This window comes from Bos indicus, chromosome 3 (assembly GCF_029378745.1).
Source record: "Bos indicus isolate NIAB-ARS_2022 breed Sahiwal x Tharparkar chromosome 3, NIAB-ARS_B.indTharparkar_mat_pri_1.0, whole genome shotgun sequence".
Lineage (NCBI taxonomy): Eukaryota > Metazoa > Chordata > Mammalia > Artiodactyla > Bovidae > Bos > Bos indicus.
The window spans coordinates 99,334,305-99,347,918 of record NC_091762.1 but is presented as its reverse complement, the minus strand read 5'-3'; the positions used below and the strand labels follow the sequence as shown (position 1 = coordinate 99,347,918).

Here is a 13,614-nt window from a genome sequence, read left to right as displayed (position 1 = left end):
CTTAAGACAGGCCCTGGAACTGAATAAATGTTAAATATAAAATACATTTGTTCCAAGAAACTTGCAAGATACACCTACACATGCATACGTATGGAGACACATAAATATAGATATTATAAGGACATACAGATAAGCAGATTAGAAATCATCTAAGATACAAATGAGCTTTCGGTATAACAGTAGTTATCAAACCTGTTTGTATCATGGCCCACACCAAAAATATTAATATTTAAATATTAGAGGAAACAGGAGTGGATTTGTAGGCATCTACACAGAACTTAGTGAAAACAATTATTCACATTCTCTTGCTATTGCCTATTTATGATGAAAAAACAAAATGCAGAACATTAGGGGGAAATTAAATGTTTAATTTCTTATCTGTCCTTGCTATTCTTTGGAACTCTGCATTCAGATGCTTATATCTTTCCTTTTCTCCCCTGCTTTTCACTTCTCTTCTTTTCACAGCTATTTGTAAGGCCTCCTCAGACAGCCATTTTGCTTTTTGCATTTCTTTTCCATGGGGATGGTCTTGATCCCTGTCTCCTGTACAATGTCACGAACCTCATTCCATAGCTCATCAGGCACTCTGTCTATCAGATCTAGTCCCTTAAATCTATTTCTCACTTCCACTGTATAATCATAAGGGATTTGATTTAGGTCATACCTGAATGGTCTAGTGGTTTTCCTACTTTCTTCAATTTAAGTCTGAATTTGGCAATTAGGAGCTCATGATCTGAGCCACAGTCAGCTCCCAGTCTTGTTTTTGCTGACTGTATAGAGCTTCTCCATCTTTGGCTGCAAAGAATATAATCAATCTGATTTCAGTGTTGACCATCTGGTGATGTCCATGTGTAGAGTTTTCTCTTGTGTTGTTGGAAGAGGGTGTTTGTTATGACCAGTGCATTCTCTTGGCAAAACTCTATTAGTCTTTGCCCTGCTTCATTCTGTATTCCAAGGCCAAATTTGCCTGTTATTCCAGGTGTTTCTTGACTTCCTACTTTTGCATTCCAGTCCCCTATAATGAAAAGGACATCTTTTTTGGGTGTTAGTTCTAAAAGGTCTTGTAGGTCTTCATAGAACCGTTCAACTTCAGCTTCTTCAGCATTACTGGTTGGGGCATAGACTTGGATTACTGTGATATTGAATGGTTTGCCTTAGAAACGAACAAAGATCATTCTGTCTTTTTTGAGATTGTATCCAAGTACTGCATTTCGGACTCTTTTGTTGACCATGATGGCTACTCCATTTCTTTTGAGAGATTCCTGCCCACAGTAGTAGATGTAATGGTCATCAGAGTTAAATTCACCCATTCCAGTCCATTTTAGTTCGCTGATTCCTAGAATGTCGATGTTCACTCTTGCCATCTCCTGTTTGACCACTTCCATTTTGCCTTGATTCATGGACCTAACATTCCAGGTTCCTATGCAATATTGCTCTTTACAGCATCGGACCTTGCTTCTATCACCAGTCACATCCACAACTGGGTATTGTTTTTGCTTTGGTTCCATCCCTTCATTCTTTCTGGAGTTATTTCTCCACTGATCTCCAGTAGCATGTTGGGCACCTACCGACCTGGGGAGTTCCTCTTTCAGTGTCCTATCTTTTTGCCTTTTCATACTGTTCATGGGATTCTCAAGGCAAGAATACTGAAGTGGTTTGCCATTCCCTTCTCCAGTGGACCACATTCTGTCAGACCTCTCCACCATGACCCGTCTTGGGTGGCCCCACATGGCATGGCTTAGTTTCATTGAGTTAGACAAGGCTGTGGTCCATATGATCAGATTGACTAGCTTTCTGTGATTATAGTTTCAGTGTGTCTGCCCTCTGATGCCCTCTCGCAACACCTACCATCTTACTTGGGTTTCTCTTACCTTGGACGTGGGGTATCTCTTCACGGCTGCTCCAGCAAAGTGCAGCCGCTGCTCCTTACCTTTGACGAGCTCGCCCCTCCTGACCAAGAATGTGGAGTAGCCCCTCTTGGCCCCCCGGGGCCCATGCAGCCACTGCTCCTTGGATGAGGGGTTGCTCCTCTCGGCCACAGCCTCTGACCTTGGGCATGGGGTAGCTCCTCTTGGCCGCCGCCCCTGACTTCGGACATGGGGTAGCTCCTCTTGGCTGCTCCTGCCCCGTCGCAGCCTGGCGCTCTTGGTCGCCGCCCCTGACCTTGGGCTTGGGGTAGCTCCTCTCCGCACGCTTCTGCACGGTCCATCACAGCCGCGGCACCCCATGGAAAAGAAATGCAAAAAAAGCAAAATGGCTGTCTGCGGAGGCCTTACGAATAGCTGTGAAAAGAAGAGAAGCAGAAAGCAAAGGAGAAAAGGCAAGATATAAGCATCTGAATGCAGAGTTCCAAAGAATAGCAAGGAGAGATCAGAAAGCCTTCCTCAGTGATCAATGCAAAGAAATACAGGAAAACAACAGAATGGGAAAGACTAGAGATCTCTTCAAGAAAATTAGAGATACTAAGGGAACATTTCATGCAAAGATGGGCTCAATAAAGGACAGAAATGGTATGGGCCTAAAGAAGCAGAAGATATTAAGAAGAGGTGGCAAGAATATACAGAAGAACTGTACAAAAAAAAAATCTTCACAACCCAGATAATCATGATGGTGTGATCACTGACCTAGAGCAAGACATCCTGGAATGTGATGTCAAGTGGGCCTTAGAGAGCATCACTACGAACAAAGCTAGTGGAGGTGATGGAATTCCAGTGGAGCTATTTCAAATCCTGAAAGATGATGCTGTGAAAGTGCTGCACTCAATATGCCAGCAAATTTGGAAAACTCAGCAGTGGCCACAGGACTGGAAAAGGTCAGTTTTCATTCTAATCCCAAAGAAAGGCAATGCCAAAGAATGCTCAAACTACCACACACTTGCACTCATCTCACACGCTAGTAAAGTAATGCTTAAAATTCTCCAAGCCAGGCTTCAGCAATATGTGAACCATGAACTTCCTGATGTTCAAGCTGGTTTTAGAAAAGGCAGAGGAACCAGAGATCAAATTGCCAACATCCGCTGGATCAGTGAAAAAGCAAGAGAGTTACAGAAAAACATCTATTTCTGCTTTATTGACTATGCCAAAGCATTTGACTGTGTGGATCACAATAAACTGTGGAAAATTCTGAAAGAGATGGGAATACCAGACCACCTGACCTGCCTCTTGAGAAACCTGTATGCAGGTCAGGAAGCAATAGTTAGAACTGGACATGGAACAACAGACTGGCTCCAAATAGGAAAAGGAATACGTCAAGGCCATATATTGTCACCCTGTTTATTTAACTTATATGCAGAGTACATCACGAGAAACGCTGGGCTGGATGATGCACAAGCTGGAATCAAGATTGCCGGGAGAAATATCAATAACCTCAGATATACAGATGATACCACCCTTATGGCAGAAAGTGAAGAGGAACTAAAAAGCCTCTTGATGAAAGTGAAAGAGGAGAGTGAAAAAGTTGGCTTAAACCTCAACATTCAGAAAACGAAGATCATGGCATCTGGTCCCATCCTTTCATGGGAAATAGATGGGGAAACAGTGAAAACAGTGTCAGACTTTATTTTTTTGGGCTCCAAAATCACTGTAGATTGTACTTGCAGCCATGAAGTTAAAAGATGCTTATGCCTTGGAAAGAAAGTTATGACCAACCTAGATAGCATATTCAAAAACAGAGACATTACTGTGCCAACAAAGGTCCATCTAGTCAAGGCTATAGTTTTTCCAGTGGTCATGTATGGATGTGAGAGTTGGACTGTGAAGAAAGCTGAGCGCCGAAGAATTGATGCTTTTGAACTGTGGTGTTGGAGAAGACTCTTGAGAGTCCCTTGGACTGCAAGGACATCCAACCAGTCCATTCTAAAGGAGATCAGCCCTAGGTGTTCTTTGGAGGGAATGATGCTAAAGCTGAAACTCCAGTACTTTGGCCACCTCATGTGAAGAGTTGACTCATTGGAAAAGACTCTGATGCTGGGAGGGATTAGGGGCAGGAGGAGAAGGGGACAACAGAGGATGAGATGGCTGGATGGCATCACCGACTCGATGGACATGAGTTTGGGTAAACTCCGGGAGTTGGTGATGGACAAGGAGGCCTGGCGTGCTGCGATTCATGGGGTCGCAAAGAATTGGACATGACTGAGTGACTGAACTGAACTGAACTGAAATGTTAAATTGGTCAAAAATAAAAACTTTTCAAAATTTTCCATTAGTCAAATTTATTTATATTTTCTTTTACTGCATCTAGATTTTGAGCAATAGTTTAAAACCTTCCCTATTCCAGAATACCTCAATTATGGCACTAATGACATTTGCTGCTGCTGTTGCTGCTAAGTCGCTTCAGTCGTGTCTGACTCTGTGCAACCCCATAGATGGCAGCCCACCAGGCTCCCCCGTCCCTGGGATTCTCCAGGCAAGAACACTGGAGTGGGTTGCCATTTCCTTCTCCAATGCATGAAAGTGAAAAAATAAAGTGAAGTCGCTCAGTCGTGTCTGACTCCTAGCGACCCCATGGACTGCAGCCCTCCAGGCCCCTCCGTCCATGGGATTTTCCAGGCAAGAGTACTGGAGAGTGGGGTGCCCTTGCCTTCTCCATGGGGCTAGCTAAATCTTTGTTATCCAGACAGTGAGGAGCTGTCCAGTGCATTGTAGGATGTTTAGCTGTTTCCCTGACATAAACCCACTTGATGATAGTAGGACTCTTGACAGAGTTGCTTTAATATTTCCAAATGATTATCAATTGTCCTATCACCATTTATTAAAAAGTTCCATCTTTTCCAGTCAGTTTGAGGTAACCACTTTTATCATATTCTAATGTACTTGGACCTATTATTTCTTCACTTTCTTTTCTATCCTTGGTCTATCTATTTGTGTGCTAAATCACACTGAATCAATTGAAGAGACTTTGTAGTATTTTTTTTTAATTAATAAGGTATTTTTCAGGGGGTTTTAGGCTTATAGAAAAATTGAGCAGAAAACACAGAGTTCCCATATATTGCTACTTCTTCACCACCCCCTATATACATACTTTCCCTTATTAACATCTTGTATAACTATGGTGTATTTCTTATAATGGGTGAGCCATTATTATTTTACATACTGCTGCTGCTAAGTCACTTCAGTCGTGTCCGACTCTGTGTGACCCCATAGATGGTAGCCCACCAGGCTCCCCCGTCCCTGGGATTCTCCAGGCAAGAACACTGGAGTGGATTGCCATTTCCTTCTCCAACGCATGAAAGTGAAAAGTGAAAGTGAAGTCGCTCAGTCGTGTACAACCCTTAGCATGGACTGCAGCCTACCAGGCTCCTCCATCCATGGGATTTTCCAGGCAAGAGTACTGGAGCGGTGTGCCATTGCCCTCTCCAAATCATTTTACATACATATTTATTTATTGTATTTATTTATTTTTGGCTGCACTGAGTCTTCACTGTTGCACATGGGCTTTCTCTAGTTGTGGCCAGCAGGGGCTACTCTCTACTTGTGCTTCGTGGGCTTCTCATTGCAGTGGCTTCTCTTGTTGAGAAACACAAGATCTAAGCACATGGGCTTCAGTAATTGTGGCTGGTGGTCTCCAGAGCACAGGGTCAGTGGTTGTGCCACATGGCTTAGTTGGCCTCTGGCATGTGGGATTTTTCTGGACCAGTGGTGTCCCCTGTGTTGCAAGGCAGATTCTTAACCACTGGGCCACCAGGGAAGCCCTCTTGAGCCATTATTATTAACTAAAGTCCATAGTGTAGGGTTCACTCTTCATGGGTACACTCTCTGGATTTTGACAAATATGTAATGATATGTTTCCACCATCACAGTCTCATACAGCATAGTTTCACTGCCCTTAAAACTCCCCTGTGCTTCACCTACTTAGCCCTCCTTCCTTTGTGCCACACCCCTGGCAACCACTAATTTTTTTACTGTCTCTATAGTTTGGCCTCTTCCATGTCATTAACTGGAATCATACTATATGTAACCTTTTTAGATTGGTTTTTTTCACTTAGCAATATGCATTTAAAGTTCTTCCATGTATTTTCATGGCTTGATAGTGCATTTATTTTTATTGTTCAATTCTATTTTATTGTATAAGAGCTTCTCTTTTGGCTCAGCTGATAAAGAATCCACCTCTAATGCGGGAGACCTGAGTTCGATCCCTGGGTTAGGAAGATCCCTGGAGAAGGGAAAGGCTACCCACTCCAGTATTCTGCCCTGGAGAATTCCATGGACTGTGAAGTCCATGGGGTTTCAAAGAGTCAGACACAACTGAGCGACTTTCACTTTCACTTATGTGTAAGTGAAACACATACACTTAACAAACTGTTAAGTGTATCACAGTTTGTTTACCAATTGAAGGCAAACAATAGTTTGCTTAGTTGCTTTCAAAAAGCAAAGTTTCGACAATTTTGAATAAAGTCTCTATAAACATTTGTGCACAGGTTTTTGTATGAACTTAAGTTTTCAGCTCCTTTGGGTAAAAACCAAGGAGGATGATTAGAGATGGCATGGTAAGGATAAGTTTAGTTTTGTAAGAATCCACCAAATTATCCTCCAAAATGTTCCCTTTATTGTAATGTCTCTATTTGGTTTTGATACCCACCGGGGTTCTTGGTCTTCCCCAGTCAATAGAAATTGACTGGAAGCCAGACAAGAAATTCAGTCAAGCCTTCATTGGGGCTCCAGGAGGGAGCAGAAACAAGTGACAAGCTCCCTGGTTTGGGCCCCAAGGCGGGTGGCTGAGCTTGCTTCTTACGTGGGGTGACGATAGGAGTGTGTCCAGGGGTCTGGCTGGAAGGGCGGTTTAGGTGGTTTGCCCATCCTTTGTGTTGTTGAGTGCAGGGAGCCCTGCGGAACACCCTGCTTTTGCTCCTGACACCCAGTTTTTGCTCCAGGTCCTTCAGAAACAGCAGATGGGTTTTGGTTTTGGTTTGTCTATTTTATGTCTTTTGGTCTAGAGTTTGCCCTAACTGCACATGCACACAATAATTTTTAGTCCCATATAGTTTCTTTGTATACTGTAGCTTGAGAAGAGATGTGTCCAGGTACAAGCTTTTCAGCACTGCAACAAAGGGTCCCAGATTCCAGGCCTGTCTCAGTTCAGGAGTGAGAATAATGGCTGGTCTCATAAAATAAGTCAGGAAGTACTCCCTTTGTGTCTATTTTTCTGGAAGAGATTGTAGAGAATTGGCAGGATTTCTTTCCTAAGTGTTTGGTAGAAATCACCAAGGAAATCAACCAAGTCTGGTCCATTCTGGTTTGGAAGGTTATTAATTATTGACTCAAACTGTTTTATAAATAGAGGTCTATTCAGATTAGCTACTTCTCTTTTGACTTTTGGTAGGTTGTGTCTTTCAGGAAATTGACCCATTTCAACTAGGTTATCAAATTGTAAGCATGGAGTTGTTCATAATATTTCCTTATTCTCTTTTTAATATCCATAGGATCAGAAGTGATGGTTCCTCTTATACCTAATAATAGCAAGTTTGTCTTTTCTCTTTTTTCCTTAGTTAACCTGGCTAGAGATTTATCAACTTTATTGATCTTTTCTAAGAACCAACTTTTGGTTTCATTGATTTTGTCTCTTTATTTCTTATTTCAGGTTTATTGCTTTCTGCTCAGATTTTTATTATTTCTTTTCCTTTAGTTAATTTGGACTTAATTTTTTTCTTCTTTTCCTGTTTCCCAAGGGAGAAGCTTAGATTATTGATTTTAGATCTTTCTTCTTTTCTGATAATTCTTTTAATGCTATAAATTTCCCTTTAAGCACTGCTTTCACTGTATCTCACAATTTTGATTAATTGTATTTGAATTTTCATTAATTCAAAATATTTTTTAAGTTGAGACTACTTCTATGACTCATGTGTTATTTAGAAGTGTGTAGTTTACTTGCCAAATAATTTGGAGTTTTCCAATTATCTTTCTATTACTGATTTCTATTTCACTGTGGTTTGAAAGCATACATCCTATGAGTTCTATTTTTTAAAGTCTAGATTATGGTTTATGGCCCTAAGTATGGTCTGTGTTGGTCAGTGTTCTCATGTTGAATGAGATATTTTATAGTTGTCAAATAGATCCAGTTGATTGATGATATTGTTCAGTTCAACTATATCCTTGCTTGTTTTCTGCTTGCTGGATCTGTCCATTATGATAGAGGGATATTGAAGTCTCTAACTATGATAGTAGATTTATTTATTTCTTCTTGAGTCCCATTACTTTTTGGCTCATGCATTTTGAGACTCCTTTGTTAGGCACATGCACATTAAAGATCATTGTCTTCTTGGATAATTGACCCCTTTGTCATTATGTAATGCTCTTCTTTACCCCTAATATTTTCTTTTCTCTGAAATCTCTTCTGTTTGAAACTAATATTGCTTCTCCAGCTTTCTTTTGATTAGTTAGCATGGTATATCTTTCTCTGTCCCTTTACTTATAATCTATGTATATCTTTATATATTTAAGGAGGGCTTGTAGACAACATACAGTTGGATCTTGTTTTTTAGGTGCATTCTGACCTTCTTTGTCTTTTAATTGGTGTAGTAAACCATTGATGTTTAAAGTGATTGTTGATATTTGTTGTTCAGTCACTCAGTCGTGCCCGACTCTTTGCACATGGACTCCATGGACTCCAGCACGCCAGGCTTCCCTGTCCTTCACCATCTCCCTGAGCTTGCTCAAATTCATGTGCATTGAGTCGGTGATGCCATCCAACTATCTTGTCCTCTGTCATCCCTTCTCCTCTTGCCTTCAGTCTTTCCCAGCATCGGGGTCTTTTCTAATGAGTTGGCTCTTCGCATTAGGTGGCCAAAGTATTGGAGCTTCGACTTCAGCATCAGTCCTTCCAGTGAATATTCAGGATTGATTTCATTTAGGATTGCCTAGTTTGATCTCCTTGCAGTCCAAGGGACTCTCAATAGTCTTCTCCAACACCACAGTTCAAAAACACAAATTCTTTGGCACTCAACCTTCTTTATGGTCCAATTCTCACATCCATACATGACTACTGGAAAAAACATAGCTTTGACTATACGGGTCTTTGTTGGCAAAGTAATGTCTCTGCTTTTTAACATGCTGTCTAGGTTTGTCATAGCTTTTCTTCCAAGGAGCAAGTGTCTTTCAATTTCATGGCTGCAGTCACCATCTGCATTGATTTTGGAGCTCAAGAAAATAAAGTCTGTCACTGTTTCCATTATTTCCCCATCTGTTTGCCATGAAGTGATGGGACTGGATGCCATAATCTTAGTTTTTTGAATGTTGAATTTTAAGCCAGGTTTTTCCCTCCCTACTCCTCCTATTTTTAGTAGCATTATTTTCACTTTTAATGCTTATGTGTTACTATTCTGTCCACATCTTTATCCTTATTTTATTCTGTTATCTAGAATTAAGTCTTTGAAAGGCACACCTCAGTTATTTTAATGAAGTTTTTCCAGTAATTTCTTGGTTGGATGAAACTCATCCACTATAGATTCCTCAGTATGGGCTTCATGAGCAAAGCATTTTCTGAGTTCATATAAGTTTATAACAGTTTTTTGGTAGGCTTGATACATGAAGGACAGTTTTGCTGGATAAAAATTTTGCCTCACACTTTGTTTCCTTGAGTTTTCCTAATACTCTAACCTTGCCTTGATTTTTTTTTTATTGTTCTCGAGAAGTATGATGCTAGCTTAATTCATCATCATTAAAAGTCATTTGATATTTTTGTCTAGAATCTCTGAGAATTTCCTTTTCTCTGCCTTTAATGTCAAGTAGTTTTATTAGGATATATATATATATATAGGAATTGGTTATTCTGTTGCAATTTTTCCAGACATAGTATGAGCCCTTTAATATGTAGATTTAATTTTTCTCTTATTTCCAGACAGTTTTCTTGGATTATAATTTTAAACATTCTATCCAATATTTTTTTCCTTTCAGCCCCTTCAGTTATATATAGGTTGGCATTTATTTGCTGGTCTTTTTCTTTTCATTCCATTTCATGTGATAATTTTTCCATGAAAATGAGACATTAGACTGAGAAAGAAAAGAATGATTGGTTACTTGCACCTACATTTTTAATTTTTTAATTATATTGCCTACTTAGTTATATAAAGTATATTTTCATCTGTTGTGTTTGCCTTTGGAACTTTGAACAAAAGTTGTCATTTGATGGGAAAATACACATCTGCATAAATTAAGTGTTAGTCATGTCCGACTCTTTGTGACCCCATGGACTGTAGCCCACCAGGCTCCTCTGTCTATGGGATTCACCAGGCAAGAATACTGGAGTGGGTAGCCGTTCCCTTCTCCAGCGGGGGGATATTCCTGACCCAGTGATTGAACCTGGGTCTCCTGCATTGCAGATGGATTCTTTACCATCTGAGTCACCAGGGAAGCCCCTCTGCATAAGTTAAATCTATTTAAATGTAATGAAGTCACTCTAACTTCAGGAAATTAGACAAGATTTGAAACTATCCGGGGGGTCATGGCTTTTTCTGTGATTTATTTTACTTTGATTGACTTTTCTGTCACTTTGGTAATGGGGAATATTTATTCTACCCTAGACAAGATAGTCAAGAATAGAAGGAATTCCCTCAAGGATGAGAATAAGCAGACTAACACTCAGAAGAGGAAATACCGGGACTTCCTGGATATTGTCCTTTCTGCTCAGGTAAGTCTTTCAAATTCTGAGCCTACTCATGTATCTAATTAATTGCGTGGGTAGTTAGAAGAGAGGGAGGAGGGAAGACAAGAAACAAAATCTTTCAAATTCTGAGCCTGCTTATGTATCTAGTTAATTGTGTGGGTAGTTAGATGAGTGGGAGGAGGGAAGACAAAAGCAAAACTGATCAACTAAATTTAACAGTACTTTTGAATTGATGGTTGGTGCTGCAGTTTGAGATTAAAAACTGAATTCTACAATTCTGTCACTAGAGGGAGTCAGATAAGACTAAATTTTTTACAAATTCAGCAGGATTTGGTGATTATCATAAAGATACATGGTAGTTCAGGGAAACACGGGAAAGTGAATCAGATTGAGCTGATAAACCAATGAGGAAGAGATGCTGAAAAGTCTGGATAAATCTGACAAAATGATTGCAGGAAGTTATTGCAGGGGCCTGCTTTTCTTATCTGTCTTTGGTTCTCCTTTATGCCCTGGGCAAAGCATGACTCAAACTATATATTTGTTAAACTGCATAAAAATGAAAACTCTTATTTGATAGCTAGTTTTTCCCCCTAAAACCATTGTTTTGACTGGGGCTTCAAACATCTGTAAACTGACACTGCATAAAAGTATCTCTACTATTCTTTCTAGGCTGAAAATGATAGCTTCACAGATGCAGACCTGTGGTCCGAGGTGAACACATTCATGGTGGCAGGGCATGACTCTGTATCAGCAGGCATTTCCTGGCTCCTCTACCACCTAGCTCTGTACCCTGAGCATCAGGAGAAATGCCGGGAGGAGATCAGAGCCATCCTGGGGGATGGGTCTTCCATTACCTGGTAAGATCTGCATCTATAAACATTTCCTCCTTCTTTTCCTCCTGGGATTTTGCTTTATTCTTTCCTCTTGGTGATCATAGTGTTTCATATGCATACACACACACACATACACATATATATATATATATATGAGTAGAAGAGGCAGGCTACTATTGTTCTCTTTTTCTACAAGGCCCAAAATTATCCCTTTCTCTTTTACACTCACTTATCCGTAAGTTTTCTATTTCATTGTTTTTTTAGTCAGTGTGTGTGTAAAAGGTCCTATTTCTTTCTTTCACTCAGGCCCTGGCGCTTTGGAAATGGGGATATGATCTCCCTAGATTTGCATCCACAGCTTGAATGGTAGGACTCCAGTGAGGCTGTGCTTCTGAAAGACCTGAGTGAACATCTGTTTCTAAGCCTCATGGAGACGTTCTCTCCCATCCCCTTGTTCACTTCTCAGGATGGACTTTGGACTTAGAACAAAATAATAAACATACTCAGTCCACATGTGTTCAACTCAAGTACAGTATGTACCACTGAAGTGCTGAAAGTGAAAATGAAAGTCGCTCAGTCCAGCTCTTTGCGACCCCATGGACTATACAGTCTATAGAATTCTCCAGCCCAGAATACTGGAGTGGGTAGCTGTTCTCTTCTCCAGGGGTTCTTCCCAGCCCAGGGATTGAACTCAAGTCTCCCACATTGCAGGCAGATTCTTTACCAGCTGAGCTACTAGGGAAGCTTTAAGTACTGAGCCACTATAAAAAGGTGCCAGATTTGATGTGGGTTCTGCCCTCAATGAGCTCATACTCTAGTACGGAAGACTGGTCCCCATATATATATATATATATATATATTTATATTTTTTTTTTTTGGCTACGCTAGGTCTTCGGTATTCATGGACTTTCTGCAGAAGCAGGCAAGGGCTACTCTTCATTGTGCTGTGCTGACCCGGAAATTGCTGCTCCCAGGCTCTAGAGTACTGGCTCAGTCATTGTGACGCACATGGGCTTATGAAAACTTCCATATCCATGGCATATGGAATCTTCCTGAACCAGGGATCAAACCCGTGTCCCCTGCACTGGCAGGCAGATGCTCATCCACAGCACCACCAGGGAGGTCTGATCCCCATAGAGTTGATTGCAATATAACATAGTGAGGGTAAAAAGAGAGATACACATTAGTGGCCACAGAGATTTAGCATGGGAGGCCCAGGAAGACTTATTGGGAGATCTGACACGTAAGCTGCCTCTTACAGAATGGGTAGGAGTTAGTCAGGTGGAAAACTTCGACTCCATTTGGCTAGACTTTGAGCACATCTTTCTGTTCGTGAAGCCCAGGTTATAGATGTGCTCCTCAGATACACTGTTTGCAAGGAAAATGCAGCCATTGTATTTGTTTTGTTGATCAAAGAAAGAGATGCTAACAACCCAGCCCAGTGACTAGAGGGAAAATACCATGTTTCAAATGCAAAAGTCAGCTCAATTAGAACATTTGTAAAGGAAAATATGAATTTATATAGATATAGCAGAGCCGAAGAATTGATGCTTTTGAACTGTGGTGTTGGAGAAGACTCTTGAGAGTCCCTTGGGCTGCAAGCAGATCCAACCAGTCCATCCTAAAGGAGATCAGTCCTGGGTGTTCATTGGAAGGACTGATGTTGAAGCTGAAACTCCAATACTTTGGCCACCTGATGCGAAGAGCTGACTCATTTGAAAAGACACTGATGCGGGAAAAGATTGAGGGAAGGAGGAGAAGGGGATGACAGAGGATGAGATGGTTGGATGGCATCACCGACTCGATGGACATGGGTTTGGGTGGACTCCGGGAGTTGGTGATGGACAGGGAGGCCTGGTGTGCTGCAGTTCATGGGGTCACAGAGTCAGACACGACTGAGCAACTGAACTGAACTGAAGCAGAGATCTTACTTTTTATAACAAAACACTAGTCATTTCCTACGATAAGTCAAAGGTCTAATCTATATAGCACTAGATGCAGTGTTGACTAGTAAGTTTTTATTCATTCACTGAATTTAGAGACAGTGTATATCACCTCCCACACCAATATTAATCAGATATTTTAACTTCAATTAGGGTACATGTATATACACAATTCAAATATTGACTTTTCTTATTCCTGTTTGGCCCATGTGAAATGTCAAAACGATAAGGAAATCTTTGCC

General features: G+C 40.9%; 1 protein-coding gene across 1 annotated transcript in view; it reads left to right on the top strand.

Annotated features, from left to right (window-relative positions):
- The window catches only part of CYP4X1 (cytochrome P450 family 4 subfamily X member 1), a 48,778-nt gene that overhangs the window by 28,525 nt on the left and 6,639 nt on the right, over nucleotides 1-13,614 (top strand). The window contains exons 7-8 of the mRNA XM_019958422.2: nucleotides 10,514-10,620; nucleotides 11,266-11,453. Of these exons, the coding sequence (XP_019813981.1) occupies nucleotides 10,514-10,620; nucleotides 11,266-11,453 (295 nt within the window). The remainder of the gene's footprint in view (nucleotides 1-10,513; nucleotides 10,621-11,265; nucleotides 11,454-13,614) is intronic.